This window comes from Electrophorus electricus, chromosome 19 (assembly GCF_041902795.1).
Source record: "Electrophorus electricus isolate QZ-2024a chromosome 19, ASM4190279v1, whole genome shotgun sequence".
Lineage (NCBI taxonomy): Eukaryota > Metazoa > Chordata > Actinopteri > Gymnotiformes > Gymnotidae > Electrophorus > Electrophorus electricus.
Genome location: NC_137515.1, coordinates 4,918,526 through 4,939,637, shown reverse-complemented (window position 1 = coordinate 4,939,637; position 21,112 = coordinate 4,918,526). Strand labels below are relative to the sequence as shown.

General features: G+C 40.1%; 2 protein-coding genes and 2 pseudogenes across 8 annotated transcripts in view; all 4 read right to left on the bottom strand.

Moving 5' to 3' along the window:
* Positions 1-21,112, bottom strand: part of LOC113588740 (protocadherin gamma-C5-like) — a 206,808-nt gene that overhangs the window by 129,910 nt on the left and 55,786 nt on the right. The gene's annotated exons all lie outside the window — the stretch shown is intronic.
* The window catches only part of LOC145643372 (protocadherin beta-16-like), a 38,465-nt gene continuing 17,411 nt past the window's right edge, over positions 59-21,112 (bottom strand). Inside the window, exon 2 of the mRNA XM_081702185.1 lies at positions 59-1,109. Coding sequence (XP_081558311.1) covers positions 1,098-1,109 — 12 coding nt within the window. The 3' untranslated portion in view covers positions 59-1,097. The remainder of the gene's footprint in view (positions 1,110-21,112) is intronic.
* LOC113592005 (protocadherin beta-16-like) lies at positions 2,980-6,363 on the bottom strand (annotated as a pseudogene).
* Positions 7,055-9,926, bottom strand: LOC145652364 (protocadherin gamma-A11 pseudogene; annotated as a pseudogene).

The window sequence follows — 21,112 nt, the reverse complement described above, 5'->3', positions numbered from 1 at the left end:
TAACAAAAACAGCTGCAGGAACATTTTGCTTTCATATGTCTATGGTCTTAAAAAATGCATAGAAACATGGTGGAAACTACAGAGATGATTTAGTCCTCAACATGTATAAAATGGTATAAAAATGAAGTTAGACAATAGTAGTGACATTAAAATTATATTTATTAAAATATCAAAATGACCTATAGTATCATGTAATCTAACTTTTTTTAACTCACCATATTTTCACTCCCTGTGTTGATTAGAGTAATCATCCTTGCACCTCAGTGTCATTGTGGCTTTTTTTTGTTTTTTTTTAAAAGGTCCACCAGCACGACACATGTTCTAACTGTATGACTTGAACTTGAAGTCACTGGTACAAGAGCCTGTTGTTAGATACACATCATAACTGTAAAAACTGCGGAGCTCCAGCTCCCTCCACGTCTGCGTAGTTGGGAGGGAGATAAGCGCTGGGAATGGCGACTGCTCCATCAAACAACAGTCTGGGCAAAAACTTCACAAAACAGTGCAGCAATATTTGTGCATAAAATGCAGTGTCATAGAACTACTCCACAGCAACATCATAAATAACTTCCAACCTACAACATGCTGTAACATACAGTACTAAAGTATGAAACCAAAGAAAGACAAAAGAGAAGTCAAAAGAGCACCAACACACTTGCCATGTTTCTGAATTAAACACAAAATCTGAAGAGCAAAATGAAAAATGCAACACCAAGGCAGCTATTTTCATGAGCAAGAACCAAGTCAAATTGATTGGCACTTGGAAGGATGTAATAAAAGTGCAGTTGCTGTCCAAAGGTTTAGTGCTGAACAAGCTAAAAATATGTTATCAGCAATGAGGACAAAAAACACACAAACAAAAAAATATGTTAAAAGTTAGAATAGTGCTGCAATATGTCAAATGCACACTCTACATAGTTGAGAGGGAGAAACACTGTGGTAATGGCGACTGCTCTGTCAAGCTTTGTCTGAGCTTTCTATTGTGGCAAAATCTCACAAAAGAGTGCAGCAATGTTTGTGTATAAAAAGCAGTGTTATTGAACTACTCAACAGCAAAATCATAACCAGCAGTGATGACGTCCATCCAATAAAATGCTTTAACACAGTACCTATGAAAGAAAACAAAGGGACACAAAAGAGAAGTCAAAACCAGAATACCACACCTACCATATTTGAATCAAGCAACACAAAGTCTGAAGAGCAAAATGAAAATCTGCAACGCACCAAAGCAGATGTTGTCATAATCAAAGAACGCTCATTGTCCCCATGTTTGGTGCAGAACAATATTTTATCCGCAATAAGGACAACAATAAAAAGTAAATATTACAATAAAAGTAAGGTTACTCAAGCAAAATGTGTCTGTCACACGCAGTATACTAACTCTAGAGAAAACAAGCTCATATTGGACAATGACACACAAAAATGATATCAATGCACTGCATGGCTAAAACTCATGTCACAACATGTCACCACACTAAAGCAGATTCATAATATTTACAATAACATGTCCAAAACAAACCAGTATTGTCCTAATACCATCAAGAAGAAAAAAAAATACTTCTTGATTTAGCTTGCAAGGATTTGTCACAGGACGCTCCCCCCACAAGTCACGTGGTACGGTCTGCCGCATGCAGGGGGGTTTACTCTTGTTTGTGGCCACACCCCTGTGTGGCCACACCCCTGTGAGGGCACACACATGTGCGGAGTCTGTGCATCCTGCTCCACACCCTTCGGCACTCGGGCACTCCTCACAGAATGACCAACCGCCACAGGATGGCAGCTCCCGCGACTAAGAACGGACTTCCTAGCGGGAGGTGCATGGGCACCCCCTGCACCGCTACCTGGATCCCAGGAGATTGGGAAGAGGACCGCAATTGGTGTCCGGAGAGGAGAGGAGAGGAACATCCTCAGGAATTTCTTGGGGGGGTCTATGGCTATCGAGCCTGGGCCAAGGAGGACTGATGTGCCCCGCAACAACCAGAAAGAGGGTGGTTATGTGGAGCCAGCAGGATCCCCGGAGTCCCTTCCTATCAGCAGACTCACCAGCGAGACTGGACGAGTTTGCCCAAAGCCTTAGAGACAAATTGCCTCTGGGATGTTCCTAAAGCAGCGGGAGAGCGGAAGATCGTTCAGGGGAGGAGCGCGGACGGAACTGGGGCGTGTCCGTCGAGGCCGGGGACAAGTTTATAGTGCCTGCGCCAACAGCAGGCACTGCGGCACAGTGCCCGAAATGTTTTTGTGTGGGCGCTTCTGTTTGGGTAAATGAGCACCTTGTGTGCGTCTAGGCGCAGCGTTTTGAGAAGCGCACCGGACTGCCCTGAGGGGGGCAGGGATTCTGCCATCCTTCCTCTGTTTAAGGGGTCTCCCGGGTTTGAGGTTCCTAGCCCGCCTCATGTAGGGTGGGCACCAGGCAAAGCCGTATTGTTTGTGTATTTGTACACGACCGCCTGGGGCTCATGGTCCAGGAGAGGACGCGTCGGGAGCTGTGCCCCTTGGCAGGGGGTTCTGTCTCGGGATGCTCCCCCGACAAGTCACGTGGTACGGCCTGCTGCATGCAGGGGTGTTTACTCTTGTTTGAGGGCATGCACCTGTACAGGGTTTAGCGTCAGTGTTCGTTGGGCTATTTAAACCCCTGTCGGTGCTCCCCTCACTGTTGCTCATTGTTTGTTAGCATCTGTGCTTAATTTCAATGTCCATGTTCGTATAGCCCTTGCTGATGTTTCTTTAGCTGTTGTACTTGTGTATATTATCTTCCGTTGCGTGTGAGTTGTCCGTGTTAATTGTAGAAGTCGTGTTATCTGTTACTGTTATGTGAGTGCCACTGTTGTGTTGCGTGTAATAAATGTATTTCACAGTCACAGGAGTCTGTGCGTCCTGCTCCACGCCCTTCGGCACTCGGGCACTCGTCACAGGATTTGTGATTTTATATATATATATATATATATATATATATATATATATAAAATACACACGCAAGATACCAAGATGCAAAAATCACAAAATTTAGAAGAAAGATGAGCTGAAAAGAGAACTAAGACTAATAAAACACAATTATACCCATAAGCTAGCACGAGAAATTATAAAAGAAACATCTAAATTCTCATAGTATATATAGGGCCTGACTGCAAGAGGAAAGGCTAACCTCTGAGTCTGCCAGAGTACTAATAAGAAAACTTTCTTGAAATTGATAATTTAGATTCTTCTTTAATGAAGTGACAAATCTGAAGTCACTGATGCGTGAGCCTGTTGTTAGATACGTGTCATAATTGTAAGAACTGCGGAGAGTTCCAGCTCCCTCCACCTCTGCATAGTTGGGAGGGAGATATGCACTGGGAATGGCGACTGCTACATCAAACAACAGTCTGGGCTTTCTCCTGTGACAAAACCTCACAGCCAGGATCAGAATATTGAAAGTCAGAAAGAAGGTGGACACAGAAACGAGTGCAATGATCAATTAAGATGTTAGTTTGGAGTTGCTGTCCTCATAAGTCATGTCTTTAAGTTCTGGAACTTCAGCAGGGTTGTCAGAAATAAGTAAATACACAGAACAGGTAGCAGAGAGAGGAGGTTGTCCATTATCTTTCACTGAGATAACGAGGTTCTGCTTCATGCTGTCAGATTCAGTAATGTCCCTCAGTGCCCTGATCTCTCCACTATGGAGACCAATGGAGAAAAGCCCTGGATCAGTAGACTTCACAATCTGATATGACAGCCATGCATTCTGTCCAGAGTCAGCATCCACCACAATCACCTTGAAGACCAGAGAGCCTGAGAGAGCAGCTTTAGAGACCATTTCAGCCATTAAAGACTTTCCCTCTGAGGCAGGGTATAATATCTGTGGAGAGTTATCATTCTCATCTGTTATGAACACATTGCAGTCACATTACTGCTGAGTGGAGGAGAGCCATTGTCTCTGGCTACAACCTGGACTTTGAACTTTCTGAACTGCTCATAGTGAAATGACTTCACAGCATGGATCACTCCTGTGTCTACATTAATGGATATAAATGAGGACACTAGAACACCAGTGACCTCACTGGGAACCAGAGATTACAGTACGGTGCCATTCTGCCTCCAGTCTGGGTCGGTCACACTCACAGAACAAACAGAGGTGTCTCGTTTGGTATTTTCAGCTACGTAGGTGCTGTATAATTTATAAAAATCATTTATGTCTGACAAAGAGAGATGAATAGTGATAAAAGAAGATAATGCTGGATAACCTCCAACAGTAGCTATAATTGGTATACCATAATCTGTTTATTTTTCTCTATCTAGCATACTAGTAGTCACCAGAGAAAAATAGTTCTTAACTGATGAAATGAGTTTGAAAGGAACATTTTGCTGAAGGGTACAGTGGATCTGTTTATTGTCTCCCGAATCTTTATCCTGAACATGAATTATGCCCACCTCCGTACTTACATCAGTGTTCTCAGGTATGGGGTCATTTAATGACTTTATAATAAAAGTAGGCTCATTATCATTAACGCCTGTGATGTCTACGATAATTTTTGCAGTGGATGTCAATCCGGAACCATCTTTAGCTTGAACTCTCATTTGGTAGTACATTTCCTGTTCATAATCAATATCGCCACTCACTGTAATCTGCCCATTTGTCTTATTAATATAAAATATTTTTGCTGCCTTATCTGATACTTGGCTGAATTCATACGCAACATCTCCATTCGGTCCTTCATCAGATCTGTCGCGCTTACTGTAATCACCACAGTGCCCAAAGGTGTGTTTTCAGCCAGACTCACTCTATAGACAGGCTGACTAAACGCTGGAATATTATTGTTGGCATCCACAACAGTTACATGTATATCGGCAGTTCCCAATCTTTGTGGATTACCACCATCAGTGGCAGTAATAATTAGATCAATGTCTTTTTGTTTCTCACGATCAAGATCTTTCTCTAGCGCCAACTGCATATTTTCCTTTGTTGGGGTTGTCTTGGACAGATAATTTAAAATGTTCGTTCTTTTCGAGAAAATATCCATGAACTGTGTTAAGTGCTGTATCTAAATCGTGAGCTTTGTCCAAAGGGAAACGCTCACCTTTATGTGCCGATTCTGTAATCTCAAATCTTATATGCTCATTTGGAAACTGCGGAGAGTTATCATTTATGTCCTGAATTTGCAACGGTATTTGACGCACTTCAAGCGGGTTTTGCAAGACCAGTTCATATTTTAAACAGCAGGATAACCTCGAACCACAAATTTCTTCTCGGTCTATTGTTTCTGTAACAATCAAGTTGCCTGTATTCAGGTCGATATCACAGTAGTGTTTGCTGCTGTCCTGGGTATCCATTTGTGCCTTGCAAGCAGATACTCTCCTAACATCGAGTCTAAGGTCCTTGTCTACATTTTCAATCACATAAAAGCGTGTCGTGTCTTCTGGTACTGAATAGCTTAAATCTCCACATATGGCACGGAGAATAGATAAGAACAATAAAAGTAGCGCGTATAAAAGCTTCCTGTAGTCTATATCTAGATTCAGCGTCAACTGTACGATTAAAAGCGCCTATTGATCTAAATTAATTTTAACAGATACAACTCAATATGATCACAAACAGTATACAGGAAGAAATAAGACTTCACTACTGTAGGTTCTGCAGATGACTACACAGAGGGAGCAATAACCGAATATTTAAGATGGGAGGAAAGATTCATCAGTGCTTCTAAGTGACGGTGAGAAGCGACGCTCTGAGTATTTGAGGTTTATAGTAGTTATAATGTATAATGAATACAAGGGTTTTAGTTTTACTTAATCCATTCGCCAAATTTGCATCTGCTTTTTTTAAATTTATGTTCTATCATTTTATGACAATACATAATTAAAACTGTTTTAATTATATAATACATAATTAAAATGTTATACCTCGCATCAGTTGTGCTTTCAGATCAATGAGCATTACTGATTGCCTTATTGAGCTTAATGCACACACCCAAAGCCCGTGATTGGTGAGGTTGATGGAATATTAGCAAATTGGTTTAGAAATAGCAGGAACATTCCCGGATATTTGCACTGCTGAACAGATTATACAGTTATACAGCTAAAATGCCTAGAGTTATTGCTTTATATATACACAGGTAATGTAGGAACAGAGATTTATGCACAAAACCTAACTTCATAAAAGTGGTCTTCCCGAGACTTAATATTGAAAACCTCCTTCTGAGGCTCAAGATAAAAAGCACAATGGTACTTGAGTTATGAGAATAGACAGTCACAGCTGAGAGAAAACAGGTATGCTTACAGTACAAAGGTCTAGCATTAGCATTTTCCTAATAAGATGTGCACCAGGGTTTTCACCGCAATCCGTCGTTCACTCTGAACTTGGCCTGCCAACACTGTGACCACATCCATTCCAACGAGGAACAGACTCATACAGCAACAGCTTCACAAAACTACAAACTATTCCAAAGAGACCATTCACTGGAAACGAAGCTATTACTACTTCCATCAAGAAAATATACAAATTATAAATTAATCAAAAATGCCGGAAGACTCCACATATGGAAGTAAAAGTGATTAGCAGTTATGACACATTTGCTAAGTAACAAATTCCAAGCTCATGTGGACATAACTTGGGAAACATGAATCGTGAGATGTGCCAGGCATGCACATACACAAAAATCACACTGTGACATGAGAGCCATGAGTGATTCTAGATGCATGTCTTTTTTTACAATAGGGCAGCCATAGCTCATGGAAAAGTATTGTGTTATTGATTTGACTGCTGCCATAATAAAATAATTGAAAAAGTAAATTTGTGTAGGCTGAAAAATAATCATGTGTTACACAATTCAAGAATGATAACAATAACATTATAAGCAGTAACCACTGTTGGTCACTTTAATTAATGCAAACCCACACAGAATCAGCATAATGTTTATCAAGTCAGATTTAGTTCTATATAACACAATAGATTTTCTTTTCTGTCTAAATAGATTTTATCTAATTTTGACTAACATTCTGTGGAAAGTAATACTTAATTTCCAAGATTTATGACTTAAATATCAACGCTGTCAAATAAATAAATGTTAACCAGTAGCAAGACACTTCATATTCATGCACAATTTTATTTCTAAAAAGAACACTATAAAGTGTTGAAACAGACTTCAAAAAGCAAATCTACCCGTAATCACCAAAACCACAAATCTTTGACAAACAATAGACAAAATAAAAAGACAAAAGTACTGCTTAATGGCTCAGTCACGCATGTAGATTACAAAAACTACTCCATAGAAACAAATGTTTGCAAACCACAACAATACATTTAACCATAAAAGATTAATGTTGCCACAGAGGTAAATATTATTAAAAGTTGTAAAGATCTAAACTGATCTAAATAAGTTGCGAAAGTACATAGAAAATCTCTGTATAGGGCAAAAACTTACCTCTGAATCTGCAGGAGAACTAATAATATGAGAATTGCCATGAAATGGATCATTTTGATCCTTCTTCATAGTACTATTTGAGGGTAGTGTGTTTTCATTATATGAACTAACAAATTTGAAGTCACTGGTGCGTGAGCCTGTTGTTAGATAAGTATCATAGTTGTAAGAACTGCGGAGAGTTCCAGCTCCCTCCACCTCTGCATAGTTGGGAGGGAGATACGCGCTGGGAATGGCGACTGCTCCATCAAACAACAGTCTGGGCTTTCTCCTGTGACAAAACCTCACAGCCAGGATCAGAATAATGAAAGTCAGAAAGAAGGTGGACACAGAAACGAGTGCGATGATCAAATATGATGTTAGTTTGGAGTTGCTCTCCTCATAAGACATGTCTTTAAGTTCTGGAACTTCAGCAAGGTTGTCAGAAATAAGTAAATACACAGAACAGGTAGCAGAGAGAGGAGGTTGTCCATTATCTTTCACTGAAATAACGAGGTTCTGTTTCATGCTGTCAGATTCAGTAATGTCCCTCAGTGCCCTGATCTCTCCACTATGAACACCAATGGAGAAAAGCCCTGGATCAGTAGACTTCACAATCTGATATGACAGCCAAGCATTCTGTCCTGAATCAGCATCTACAGCAATTACCTTGGAGACCAGAGAGCCTGAGAGAGCAGCTTTAGGTACCATCTCAGTCATTAAAGTCTTTCCCTCAGGAGCAGGGTATAATATCTGTGGAGAGTTATCATTCTCATCTGTTATGAACACATTCACAGTCACATTGCTGCTGAGTGGAGGAGAGCCATTGTCTCTGGCTACAACTTGAACTTTAAAGTTTCTGAACTGCTCATAGTCAAATGACCTCACAGCATGGATCACCCCTGTGTCTGCGTTAATGGATAGAAATGATGGCACTGGGACACCATTGACCTCACTGGGCATCAGAGAATACAACACTGTACCATTCTGCCTCCAGTCTGGGTCTCTCGCACTAACAGAACAGACAGAGGTGCCCGGTTTGTTGTTTTCAGATACATATGCAGCATAGGACTGCTCTTCAAACATGGGTGGATTGTCATTAATGTCTGCAACTGATATCTGAATTATTATGGAGGATGATAATGGTGGAGTACCATCATCTGTTGCCATAACAGTTATATTGTACTGTGGTACAAGTTCGCGGTCAAGATATGCTGCAGTTAACAGTGAAAAATAATTTTTGATGGACAGAATTAATTTAAAAGGAATGTTTGGTTGGATGAAACAGTTGACGTTTTTATTTCCTCCCGAGTCTTTGTCTTGTACTCGTATGATGCCTACTTCGGTTCCAGGAGTCGTGTTCTCTGGGATTTGATTGAACAGAGACTGTATGAAAATGCCTGGGGCATTGTCATTAATGTCTACAACATTAATAACGACATTCGCAAAGGAGACGAGACCTGGCCCGTCTTTAGCTTGTATCCTGATGTCATATGTAGATTCCTCTTCAAAATCTAGTTGCCCATTTAACGAAACAGTTCCGGTTTTGTGATCAAGGATGAACAATTTACTGACTTCAGCTGGTATTCGGACAAATTCATAAATGACGTGACCATTTATACCTTTGTCTGCATCCGACGCGCTTACTGTAACAACCTCTGTCCCTAAAGCCACATTTTCATGTAGGTTAACTTTGTACACAGATTGACTAAACACTGGAGAATTATCATTCGTATCTAGAACAACAACTTGTATTTTCACAGTAGCGGACATCGGTGGAATACCACCGTCAATAGCGGTGAGCATTAAAGTAATCTCCTCCTGTTTCTCACGATCCAGTTCCCTTTCTAACACTAACTCACCGTATTTTCCTCCAACCGAATTCGTTTGAACAGTTAAAGCAAAATGGTCATTATTTTGTAGGGAATAGCTCTGAACACCGTTGATCCCAGTGTCAGCATCATGAGCCTCGCTCACAGCGAATCGGGATCCCTTATCTGCTGATTCATGTATTTCAAATTTTATCACATCGGTAGCAAACATCGGTGAATTATCATTAATATCTTCTATCCTTACAACAACGCCATGTAGTTCCAAAGGGTTTTCTAGAACTAATTCATAACCGAGAGAACATTTCGTCCGTGTTCCGCAGAGCTGCTCCCTATCTATTCTCTCTGCGACAACCAGATCACCGGTATCAGTATTAATATCACAGTAACGTTTCCGACTCCCCTCAGCGTTCAGACGAGCTCTTCGTGTCAGTAATCCTTTTGGATTGATTCCGATATCCTTCGCAATATTTCCGATCACAGACCCCTGTTTCTGTTCTTCTGGAATTGAGTATTTAAATTCGCAGTGACTGCTGTGTGGTAATAAAAAGACGAATGCCAAACAGAGTATCAAAGATGATCCTTTGTGTTCCATGTTTAAAAGTACTCCAATTCCAGCGCTATTCGCTAAGAGACTTTACCTTTAAGACACGCAGTATTTTAAAAAATATATATTATTCCATTCACTGTATCAGCTAAGCAAAGGAGACCCTCCGACATAGAAGCGTTGTTATTATAATGAGAGGAGAATATGAGTGTGAGCGAAAACTTGAAGATGGAAAAGACTTCTTGGTAAAGAGCGACACATTGAGGCTTAATCTAACAAATGCACTCACTGTGCATTCGACTTTCGAACCACCAACTACAACAGTTCACCTCAGATTGAAAGACAAAACACTTTCATTGAAAACACTTATGAATAGAAATAAACTCTTATAATGGCAACTAATATTTAGCATCTGTCTCATTCTCTCTGTATCTCTGACACACACGCACATGCACTCACACAGACATGTGCTTTTATATCTAGCCAGGGTGCGTGTTCATAGATAGGTTATATCACATATGTATAAAATATACAAATGCACGCACACGCATGTGTTTTTATACCTTACCAGTGCGTGATTATAAATGTTCCATATATGTATCATATATACACTGTGTAACTGCATATGTGTCATATGAATTTACTAAGATTCATTCTAATCATACCACTAAACGTAATGTCAGTAACCACAAAGCAAAACAAACTAATAAACAAAAGGAATGTAAGTGTGCAAAAAGCCCTTTACTTTGATATGTCCCTTATGCTGATCCTGACAAAGGAGATTGATATAATTTTCTTACATAGTCTTGAAGGTTTTCAGAAAAAAAAGGCCACACACATGCAAACGTTAAAGCAAATGTTGCAATGTTTGTCTATAAAAAGCACTGGAGACTTCACAAGCCATAGCGTGGCAGAGCTCTTGTAAAACTAAAGAAATTTATCTTTTAAGTCACTGAGACGTTAGTCTTTTGTTAGATACGTGTCATAATTGTAAGAATTGTAAAGCGTTCCAACTCCCTCCACCTCTGTATAGTTGGGAGGGAGATATGGGCTGGGAATGGCGACTGCTCCATCAAACAACAGTCTGGGCAAAAACTTCACACAACAATGAAACAATATTTGTGCATATAATGCAGTGTCATAGAACTACTCCACAGCAACATCATAAATAGCAGTAATGACTTCCATCTTGCAACATTCTGTAACACAGCACTAAAGTATGAAACCAAAGAAAGACAAAAGAGAAGTCAAAAGAGCATCAACACACTTGCCATATTTCTGAATTAAACACAAAATCTGAAGGGCAAAATGAAAAATGCAACACCAAAGCAGACATTTTCATGAAAAAGAACCAAGTCAAGTTGCTTGGCACTTGGAAGGATGTAATAAAATTTCAGTTGCTGTCCACATGTTTAGTGCTGAACAATGCTTTAAATATGTTATCAGCAATGAGGACAAAGAACAAAAATATTATGTTAACAGTTAGAATAGTGATGCAATATGTCAAATGCATGCTATGTATACTCACTCAAGAAAATATAACCTCAAATTGATATGCAAAAAATAAAAAAAATAAAATAAATGCCATATGCATTGCATAGATAAAACACTAAAACCATCAGCATGTGACCAAATTCATCACCATGTGACCCTTTGACATACCAAAAACAAACTTACATTAACAAAACCATAAAGTCAAAATAATTCATTTTTATTGCTTGAAAGAATCTAAGGAATAAGAAAGTGTACTGTTAGCATGTAAAAGCTTATTTCAGCGCCAGTGCTGTAACATCTGGATGGACAGACAGCACTTACCTCATCATCATCTGCTGTATTACTCTGAGTGATCACATTCACACCAAATGGATCATTTTGTTCCAGTTTCTGAATCCCACCCGCAGGAAGTGTGCTTTCATTATATGATGCGACAAATTTGAAGTCACTGGTGCGTGAGCCTGTTGTTAGATATGTGTCATAATTGTAAGAACTGCGGAGAGTTCCAGCTCCCTCCACCTCTGCATAGTTGGGAGGGAGATACGCGCTGGGAATGGCAACTGCTCCATCAAACAACAGTCTGGGCTTTCTCCTGTGACAAAACCTCATAGCCAGGATCAGAATAATGAAAGTCAGAAAGAAGGTGGACACAGAAACGAGTGCGATGATCAAATATGATGTTAGTTTGGAGTTGCTCTCCTCATAAGTCATGTCTTTAAGTTCTGGAACTTCAGCAAGGTTGTCAGAAATAAGTAAATACACAGAACAGGTAGCAGAGAGAGGAGGTTGTCCATTATCTTTCACTGAGATAATGAGGTTCTGCTTCATGCTGTCAGATTCAGTAATGTCCCTCAGTGCCCTGATCTCTCCACTATGGACACCGATGGTGAAAAGTCCTGGATCAGTAGACTTCACAATCTGATATGACAGCCATGCATTCTGTCCTGAGTCAGCATCCACAGCAATCACCTTGGAGACCAGAGATCCTGACAGAGAAGCTTTAGGGACCATCTCAGTCATTAAAGATTTTCCCTCTGGAGCAGGGTATAATATCTGTGGAGAGTTATCATTCTCATCTGTTATGAACACACTCACACTGACATTGCTGCTGAGTGGAGGAGAGCCATTGTCTCTGGCTACAACCTGAACTTTGAACTTTCTGAACTGCTCATAGTCAAATGACCTCACAGCATGGATCACTCCTGTGTCTGCATTCATTGATATAAATGAGGACACTGGAACACCATTGACCTCACTGGACACCAGAGAATATAGCACTGTACCATTCTGCCTCCAGTCTGGGTCTGTTGCTCTAATAGAACAGATAGAAGTGCCTGGTTTGTTGTTTTCCATGACATAGGCACTGTAGGATTTCTGATGAAATACAGGTGGGTTGTCATTGACATCTGCTACAGATAAATGAATTGTCATGGAAGAAGATAATGGTGGAGAACCTCCATCATTAACAGTGATAGTGACATTATGATCTGACTCTGTTTCTCGATCCAGCATATTTGTGGTTGCCAAAGAAAAGTAATTTTTGATGGATGGATTTAATTTGAAAGGGACATTTTGCTGAATGGAGCATCTGATCTGTCGATTATCTCCTGAATCTTTATCCTGAACATTAATGATGGCCACCTCCGTGCCTACGGCGGAGTTCTCTGGTATGGGGTCGTTCAGTGATTTCAGAATAATTCTAGGTGCGTTGTCATTTAGGTCAGTGATATCTATAATAATTTTAGCAGTGGACGCTAAACCAGGTCCATCCTTGGCCTGCACTCTCATTTCATAGTATGTTTCCTCTTCATAATCGATATTTCCGATAACCTTAATCTGACCAGTCATCTTGTCAATAGAAAATAATTTTGCTGCTTTATCAGATACACGACTGAATTCATAACTCACTTCACCGTTCGCTCCCACGTCATCGTCTGATGCGCTTACTGTAACAACTGTGGCACCCAACGGCGCGTTTTCAGCGAGAGAAGCTTTGTACACAGACTGACTGAAAACCGGACTGTTGTCATTAGCATCCAGCACACTAATGTGGATAACTACAGTACCAGACCTTTGTGGGGTGCCGCCATCAGTAGCGGTGAGTATTAAATTAATTTCCTTCTGTTGTTCGCGATCCAGCTCCTTCTCCAACACTAGTTCAGCGTGTTTGCCCTGCTCTGCGTTCTCATGCACTGATAAAACAAAATGTTCGTTTCTTTCAATTGAATATCCTTGAACCGCGTTTTGCCCGATATCAGAGTCATGTGCTTCGTCCAAGGGAAAACGCTGGCCCTTAACAGCAGATTCTCCGATTTCAAACGTAATCCGATCGTTAGGAAATCGTGGGGCGTTGTCATTTATATCCTCAATTTGCAGCGATATGCGTTGTACTTCAAGCGGATTTTCCAACACGAGCTCATAATTTAGAATGCAAGACATTCTCGACCCACAAAGCTCCTCTCGGTCTATTGTTTCCGCCACGACCAAATTTCCACTATTCAGATTAATATCGCAATAACGTTTCGTGCTGTCGTCTGTGTCTATCCGAGCCTTACGAGTAGACAATCGTTTAGCATCGATTCCGAGGTCCTTCGCGACATTCCCAATCACGTAAAGACGCTTCGCTTCTTCTCGCACCGTATAAATCAAATCTCCACGAGCAGTGCAAATAAAAGAGCAAATAAATGTCGAGGAAAATAATGTCGGAAGCAAAAAAATAATATCCATTCTCTCAACGTTCAAAAGGCCTGGTGAGTGACAAACATATAAGCAAATTAATGTCGTGTATTACAAATCCCATGCACAGTTCAGAGCCTTATTCAGCTGTGGTTATCTTTCTCAGGATATTATCGAATTTATCATACTGGGTGGAGATGCGCTTTCATTTTTACTCTGCTAGTGAACAGCGACCCTTTGGGTATTTTTAGTATATTGCAATTTCGAACTCTCCATATCTGTACTCCACCTTTTCAGAAAATGAATGCCAACGTACTACTGTGTAGAGCAAGTCCATCCTTCATCATAAATAGGTAAGGGTGGTAAAATTGGGTAGATTTGGGTAGGTAAAATTATGTAGAATCATCTAGAACATTTTACTGGTAATGAAGGATTAACCTAATGATTAAATCCTATTTTTGTGGGGAGATGCTTTCCAGGATGGCAGCGCTGATATGATTGCAAAAGGAGAAGAGCACAAAAAGTAAAATCATTACTCAACTTCCTGCAATATCAGAAATTCAGTCAAAGCAACAGGTAGCCAACAGGTAGCCTATTTATTTAAAACCTCAGCACATGATCAGATGAATTGCAATTAATTACAAAGCCATTCCTTGCCATGAAAATTTAATCACAACAATTACTGCATTCCAGTGCATTTCAGCCCTGCAACAAAATGGCCTGCTAACATCATTTCAGTGATCTTCTTGTTAGCTCAGGGTAAAGTGTTAACATGGCTGTTGACATCACTCTGTCATGCTCAATAGAAGAGCAGACTGGTTGCTTTAAAAGGCTGGTGGTGCTTGAAGTTTTCTTCTGTTAACCATGGTTACCTCCAAGGAAACACGTGCGGTCATCATTACATTACATCAAAGGGGCTTCACAAGCAAGGACATTGCTACTTGTAAGATGGAAACAAAATCATCCATTTATTGACTCATCAAGAACTTCAAGGAGAAAGGTTCAGTTGCAGTGAAGAAGGCTTCAGGGTGGCCAAGAATGTCAAGCAAGCACCAGGACTGTGTCCTAAAGAGGATGCAGCTACAGGATTGGGTCACCACCTGTGCAGAGCTTGCTCAGGAATAGTAGAAGGTAGGTGTGAGTGCATCTGCACGCACAGTGAGATGAGGGCTTTTGGAGCATGGCTTGGTGTCAAGAAGGGCAGCAAAGATGCTGCTTCTCTCCAAGAAAAACATCAAGGACAGAATGACATCCTGCAGGAAATATAGGGATTGGGCTACTGAGGACTATGGTAAAGTTATTTTCTCTGATGAAGCCCCCTTCACACTGTTTGGGACATCTGGACAAATTATTGTCAGGAGAAGAAAAGGTGAGCCTTACTAGGAATCCTGTGTAATGCTAACAGTGAGGCATCGTGAGACCATTCACAGGTTGGGATGCTTCTCATCCAAGGGAGTGGGCTTGCTCAAAATTCTGCCTAAGAACACTGCCATGAATGAGGAATGGTATCAAAACATCCTCCAATTGAACTTCTCCCAATGTTCTAGGAGCTATTTGTTGATGAACAATATTTTTTCAGCATGATGGAACAGCATGTCACAGGGTAAAAGTAATAACTAAATGGCTCAGTGAGCAAAACATTGAAATTTTGGATCCATGGCCAGGAAACTCCCCAGATCTCAATCTCATTGAGAACCTGTGATCAGTTCTCAAAAAGAGGATGGACAAGCAAAAACACAGAAACTGTGATCAACTCCAAGCACTGATTAGGCAAGAATGGGTTGCCATCAGTCAAGATTTTGCCCAGCTAATATCCAGCATGCTAAGGTGAAGTGCAGAAGTCTTAAAAAAGAAGGGTCAACACTGTAAATATTAAGGCTTTGCTTAAACTGGTTGTATTTTGTCAATAAAAAGTAAAAAAAAAAAAAAAACCTTATGAAATGCTTAAAATTGTACTTCATTATACCATATAAACATCTGACAAAAGGATCTAAAAAAAAAATAAATGAGGCAGTAAACTGAAAACCAACGTTTGTTAGTCTCAATTTTTGGCCACGACTGTACCTATGAAATGAAACAGTAGCCTTTACTGTGAGAAATCAGAGAAGAAAATAAACAATATTCTCCTGCACAAACAGCTTAGGATCTTAGAATGCTGCTATTACATGCACTAACAAGAAAAGGGGTGACTTTTAGATAACCTGCCTTAACAAATCACTGTATACTGTTCTCTAATCTACAAGTAAGCATCCAAAACAATATGACTGACACAAAACTCTCATGCTGGTGTCCAATACTCAGTACCCGACAGAAATGCATGTGGCGTACAATCCGTAACACGATAATAAGCCAATCACCATGGAACACGGTACAATAGAGGGCAGTGCCAGACTAATGTAGTGAGAAAGCAATACATCAATAATCACCATTGTTTCTTAAATTAAAATCTATAGATGTTTAGAAACCCACCTCTCCTTATGCCAGCAACAACAACAATCATCTCAATTCCCTGGATGTGCAGACACCACACTGTATGACCACAAAAATTGTGATTAACCACATGGAAAATTCATCATCTATACACTTCACTGCTAACTTTTCCCATCCTGGTTTAAAGGGACACAATACCTAATAATGCTAACTCCTGCCATCACACCCTACCCATCACCTGGCTACATTTTCTAAGTAATGACTTAATACTGAAAACCTCCCTCTGTGGCTCACGATAAAAAGCACAATGGTAATTGAGGTATGAGAATAGACAGTCACAACAGATGAGAGAACACAGGTATGCTTACAGTACAAAGAGTTAGCATTAGCATTTTCTTAATAAGCTGTGCACCAGGGTTTTCAACGCAACATGTTTTTCACTTTGAACTTGGCCTGCCAACACTGTGACCACATCAATTCCAGCATGCAACAGGCTCATATAGCAACAGCTTCACAAAATTACAAACTATTCCAAAGAGACTATTCACTGGAACTGAAGCTATCACTATTTACTTCAAGAAAAGTTACATAATACAAATTAATAAAAAAAAAAATGTAGACTTCACAAATAAAAGTAAAAGTGATAAGCAGTAATAGTACATTTGCTAAGTAACAGATTCCAACCTCATGTGGACTTTACAGAATGTGAGAAACATGAATCCTGAGATGTGCCAGGCATGCACTTACACAAAAAGCACACTGTGAGTAAGGCCCTTAACTCCCAATTGCTCAATTAACGCTCTATTCACTCATATTTGTAAGTAGCTTTGAATAAAAGTGTCAGGTAAATGTATTGTTTAAATGTCAAAAATTTAACTATCCAGGAGCAAGAAACTTATTTTACATTCATGCATATTTTCAAATCTAAAAAGAACACTATGAAATTTTCATAGTGACTTCCTCGACAAGGACGAACATTTAATTGAAACAAAGACAAGGGCACTCACATGATTTACAAACAATAAACACCACACGGTTAACACGGAACAAACACGATAAACACAGTAACATTTAACACCAACACCTTACATCAACAATAATTGACAACACTGCACACAATGACAAGAGTATAAATACACAAAAGACTAACACAATACAGGTGTGTGCAGGTGTGGCTACGAAAAAGGATCCTCCCACTGCACGTGACGGGCCAAACCACGTGACTCACGGGAGATGAGTGTTCCGTGACATGCATATAATCATCATCTATCATGAACAAATATTTTATTCTGTTCTGTCTCTCAACTGGGCTTTAATCGAAATTATAAAGACACAGCCAAGATAATAAAATCATACATGTCACGTTCCTGATCTCTGATCAACTGAAAGGCTGCTTGCCATGGCATGGCATACTGAAAGTGATTTATAGAAAATATTTATGCTAAAACCTAAGGTGTGATTTTCTAAAAAAGAGCCATCAACCAGTAGAAAAAAACAGTCTTTACTGAATCATGCTCAAATCCCACTGTGTAATATTAGAAAAAGTAAATAAGTTGCTGGTACAGTACAAAAACATCTCAAATCTAATTTTTGTTCACAATCACCAGCACACAAAATTACACTAAACAATAAACAGTGAAAGAGGCAAAGCATGTAAACACGAAGCAAATAATTAATGTACACTCTATAAGTCTGCATAGGCTTACCTCTGAATCTTGAGAACCAACACTGAAAGAATTCTCTTCAAATGGATTATTATCATTTTGAATCCTGTTGAGGATATGAGTTGAAGGTAGTGTGTTCTCATTATAAGACGTGACAAATTTGAAGTCACTGGTGCGTGAGCCTGTTGTTAGATACGTGTCATAATTGTAAGAACTGCGGAGAGTTCCAGCTCCCTCCACCTCTGCATAGTTGGGAGGGAGATATGCACTGGGAATGGCGACTGCTCCATCAAACAACAGTCTGGGCTTTCTCCTGTGACAAAACCTCACAGCCAGGATCAGAATAATGAAAGTCAGAAAGAAGGTGGACACAGAAACGAGTGCGATGATCAAATATGATGTTAGTTTGGAGTTGCTCTCCTCATAAGACATGTCTTTAAGTTCTGGAACTTCAGCAAGGTTGTCAGAAATAAGTAAATACACAGAACAGGTAGCAGAGAGAGGAGGTTGTCCATTATCTTTCACTGAAATAACGAGGTTCTGTTTCATGCTGTCAGATTCAGTAATGTCCCTCAGTGCCCTGATCTCTCCACTATGAAGACCAATGGAGAAAAGCCCTGGATCAGTAGACTTCACAATCTGATATGACAGCCAAGCATTCTGTCCTGAATCAGCATCTACAGCAATTACCTTGGAGACCAGAGAGCCTGAGAGAGCAGCTTTAGGTACCATCTCAGTCATTAAAGTCTTTCCCTCAGGAGCAGGGTATAATATCTGTGGAGAGTTATCATTCTCATCTGTTATGAACACACTCACAGTCACATTGCTGCTGAGTGGAGGAGAACCATTGTCTCTGGCTACAACCTGGACTTTGAAGTTTCTGAACTGCTCATAGTCAAATGACTTTAAAGCATGGATCACTCCTGTGTCTGCATTAATGGATATAAATGAGGACACTGGAACACCAATGACATCACTTGGCACCAGAGAATACAGTACTGTGCCATTCTGTCTCCAGTCTGGGTCTCTCGCACTAACAGAACAGATAGAGGTGCCTGGTTTGTTGTTTTCCATGACATACGCATTGTAAGATTTCTGATGAAATACAGGTGGGTTGTCATTGACATCTGCTATGGATAAATGAATCGTCATGGAGGAAGATAATGGTGGAGAACCTCCATCAGTAGCAGTGATAGTGACATTATAATATGACTCTGTCTCTCTATCCAGTATATTTGTGGTTGCCAAAGAAAAGTAATTTTTGATGGAGGGATTTAATTTGAAAGGGACATTTTGCTGTATGGAGCATCTGATCTGTCGATTATCTCCTGAATCTTTATCCTGAACATTAATAATGGCCACCTCCGTGCCCACAATGGCATTCTCAGGTATTGGATTGTTGACAGAAGTGAGAATAATCTTTGGAGCATTATCATTTACATCAGTGATAACTAGAACAACATTCACAGTGGATACTAAACCAGATCCATCTTTGGCCTGCACTCTCATTTCATAATATGTTTCCTTCTCATAATCAATGTCTCCAATTACCGTAATTTTTCCAGTCAGTTTATCAATCATGAATGACTGTGCTGCATTATCAGCAATGCGACTGAATTCATAAGAGACTGCCCCATTTGCTCCTTCATCAGCGTCTACTGCACTCACGGTAACTACTTCTGTGCCCAACGGCGCGTTTTCCGCTAGAGCGACTTTATATACCTCCTTAGTAAACACTGGAACATTATCGTTAGCATCCAGCACAGTGATGTGTATAATAGCGGATCCCGATCTCTGAGGAGTCCCACCATCAACTGCGGTAAGAATCAAATTAATTTCCTTCTGTTGTTCACGATCCAATTCTTTCTCCAATACAAGTTCAGCATATTTCTCCTCGTTTTTGTTATCGTGTACAGACAAAACAAAATGATCATTCTTCTGGAGAGAATAGCCCTTAACCCCGTTTTGTCCGATATCAGAGTCATGCGCTTCATCCAAACGGAAACGCTGCCCTTTCAAAGCGGACTCGAGAATTTCAAACGTAATGCGCTCATTAAGAAATTTTGGAGCATTATCATTAACATCCTCAACATTCAGTGAAATGCGGTGAACCTCTAGGGGATTGGCCAAAACAAGCTCATAATTCAACATGCAGTTAATTCTTGAACCACAAAGCATCTCTCTGTCGATTGTCTCTGCCATGATCAAATCTCCCGTGTTCAGGTTAATATCAGTATACCGTTTGCTGCTGTCCTCCGTGTTTATTCGGGCCTTACGTGCCGACAGTCGCTGAGCATCGAGTCCGAGATCTTTAGCAATATTTCCAATCACATACTGGCGTTTGGTTTCCTCTGGAACTGTATAGCTCAGATCTCCTCGGGCGTGCCGCAAATGACAGAAAAATAATGCCATGAGCAGAGAAGATAACGAAAGTGTAAGATTCCTCCATCCCATGTTGGTTGAGATGAAATGCTGCTCTCTCGTTTAATTCCACTTAACGTTGTTAATGTAATCTCTCAATATTTTCAACTAAATCGTATTCGAGTGAAAAAAGACCAGACTACTCCATTTTGCCTGGCGATTGTTCTTGCTTTCATAGAAACGTGCATCTGAATATTTAAGAGATGGGCAGAAATTTACGGAGGATACGTTAAAGTGATGGTGAACAGCGACGCTCTGAGTATTTGAGGTTTACTACACATACCGCAAGTCCGTCAAAAGACTTTAATAAGACAAGCATGTACCTGAAGCTACTAAAATTATTTTTACTGGATTGTGAAGTTATCGGGAATAAAAGCATCAAATGGTATTCACGATGAAGTGCAGAGGTGTTAGACTGAATAACTAAGATCTCCGCAGTTGGTATATGTCTATTTGCATTTACAGTATGAGCGTAGGGTGCAGAATAATGACGGGGACAATAGCAAATACACGCCACAGAAAACTTGAAATTCAATTGCTATATTCATTGTTGATTATAACATCAAAATCATGGAACAATAGTAATAACCCACGTATAAAGAACTGCAAAGCTCTCAAAGAAGATGCAGTTTAAAGCACACTACGGCATGCCCACAACTGATTAGATGCAATGTAACC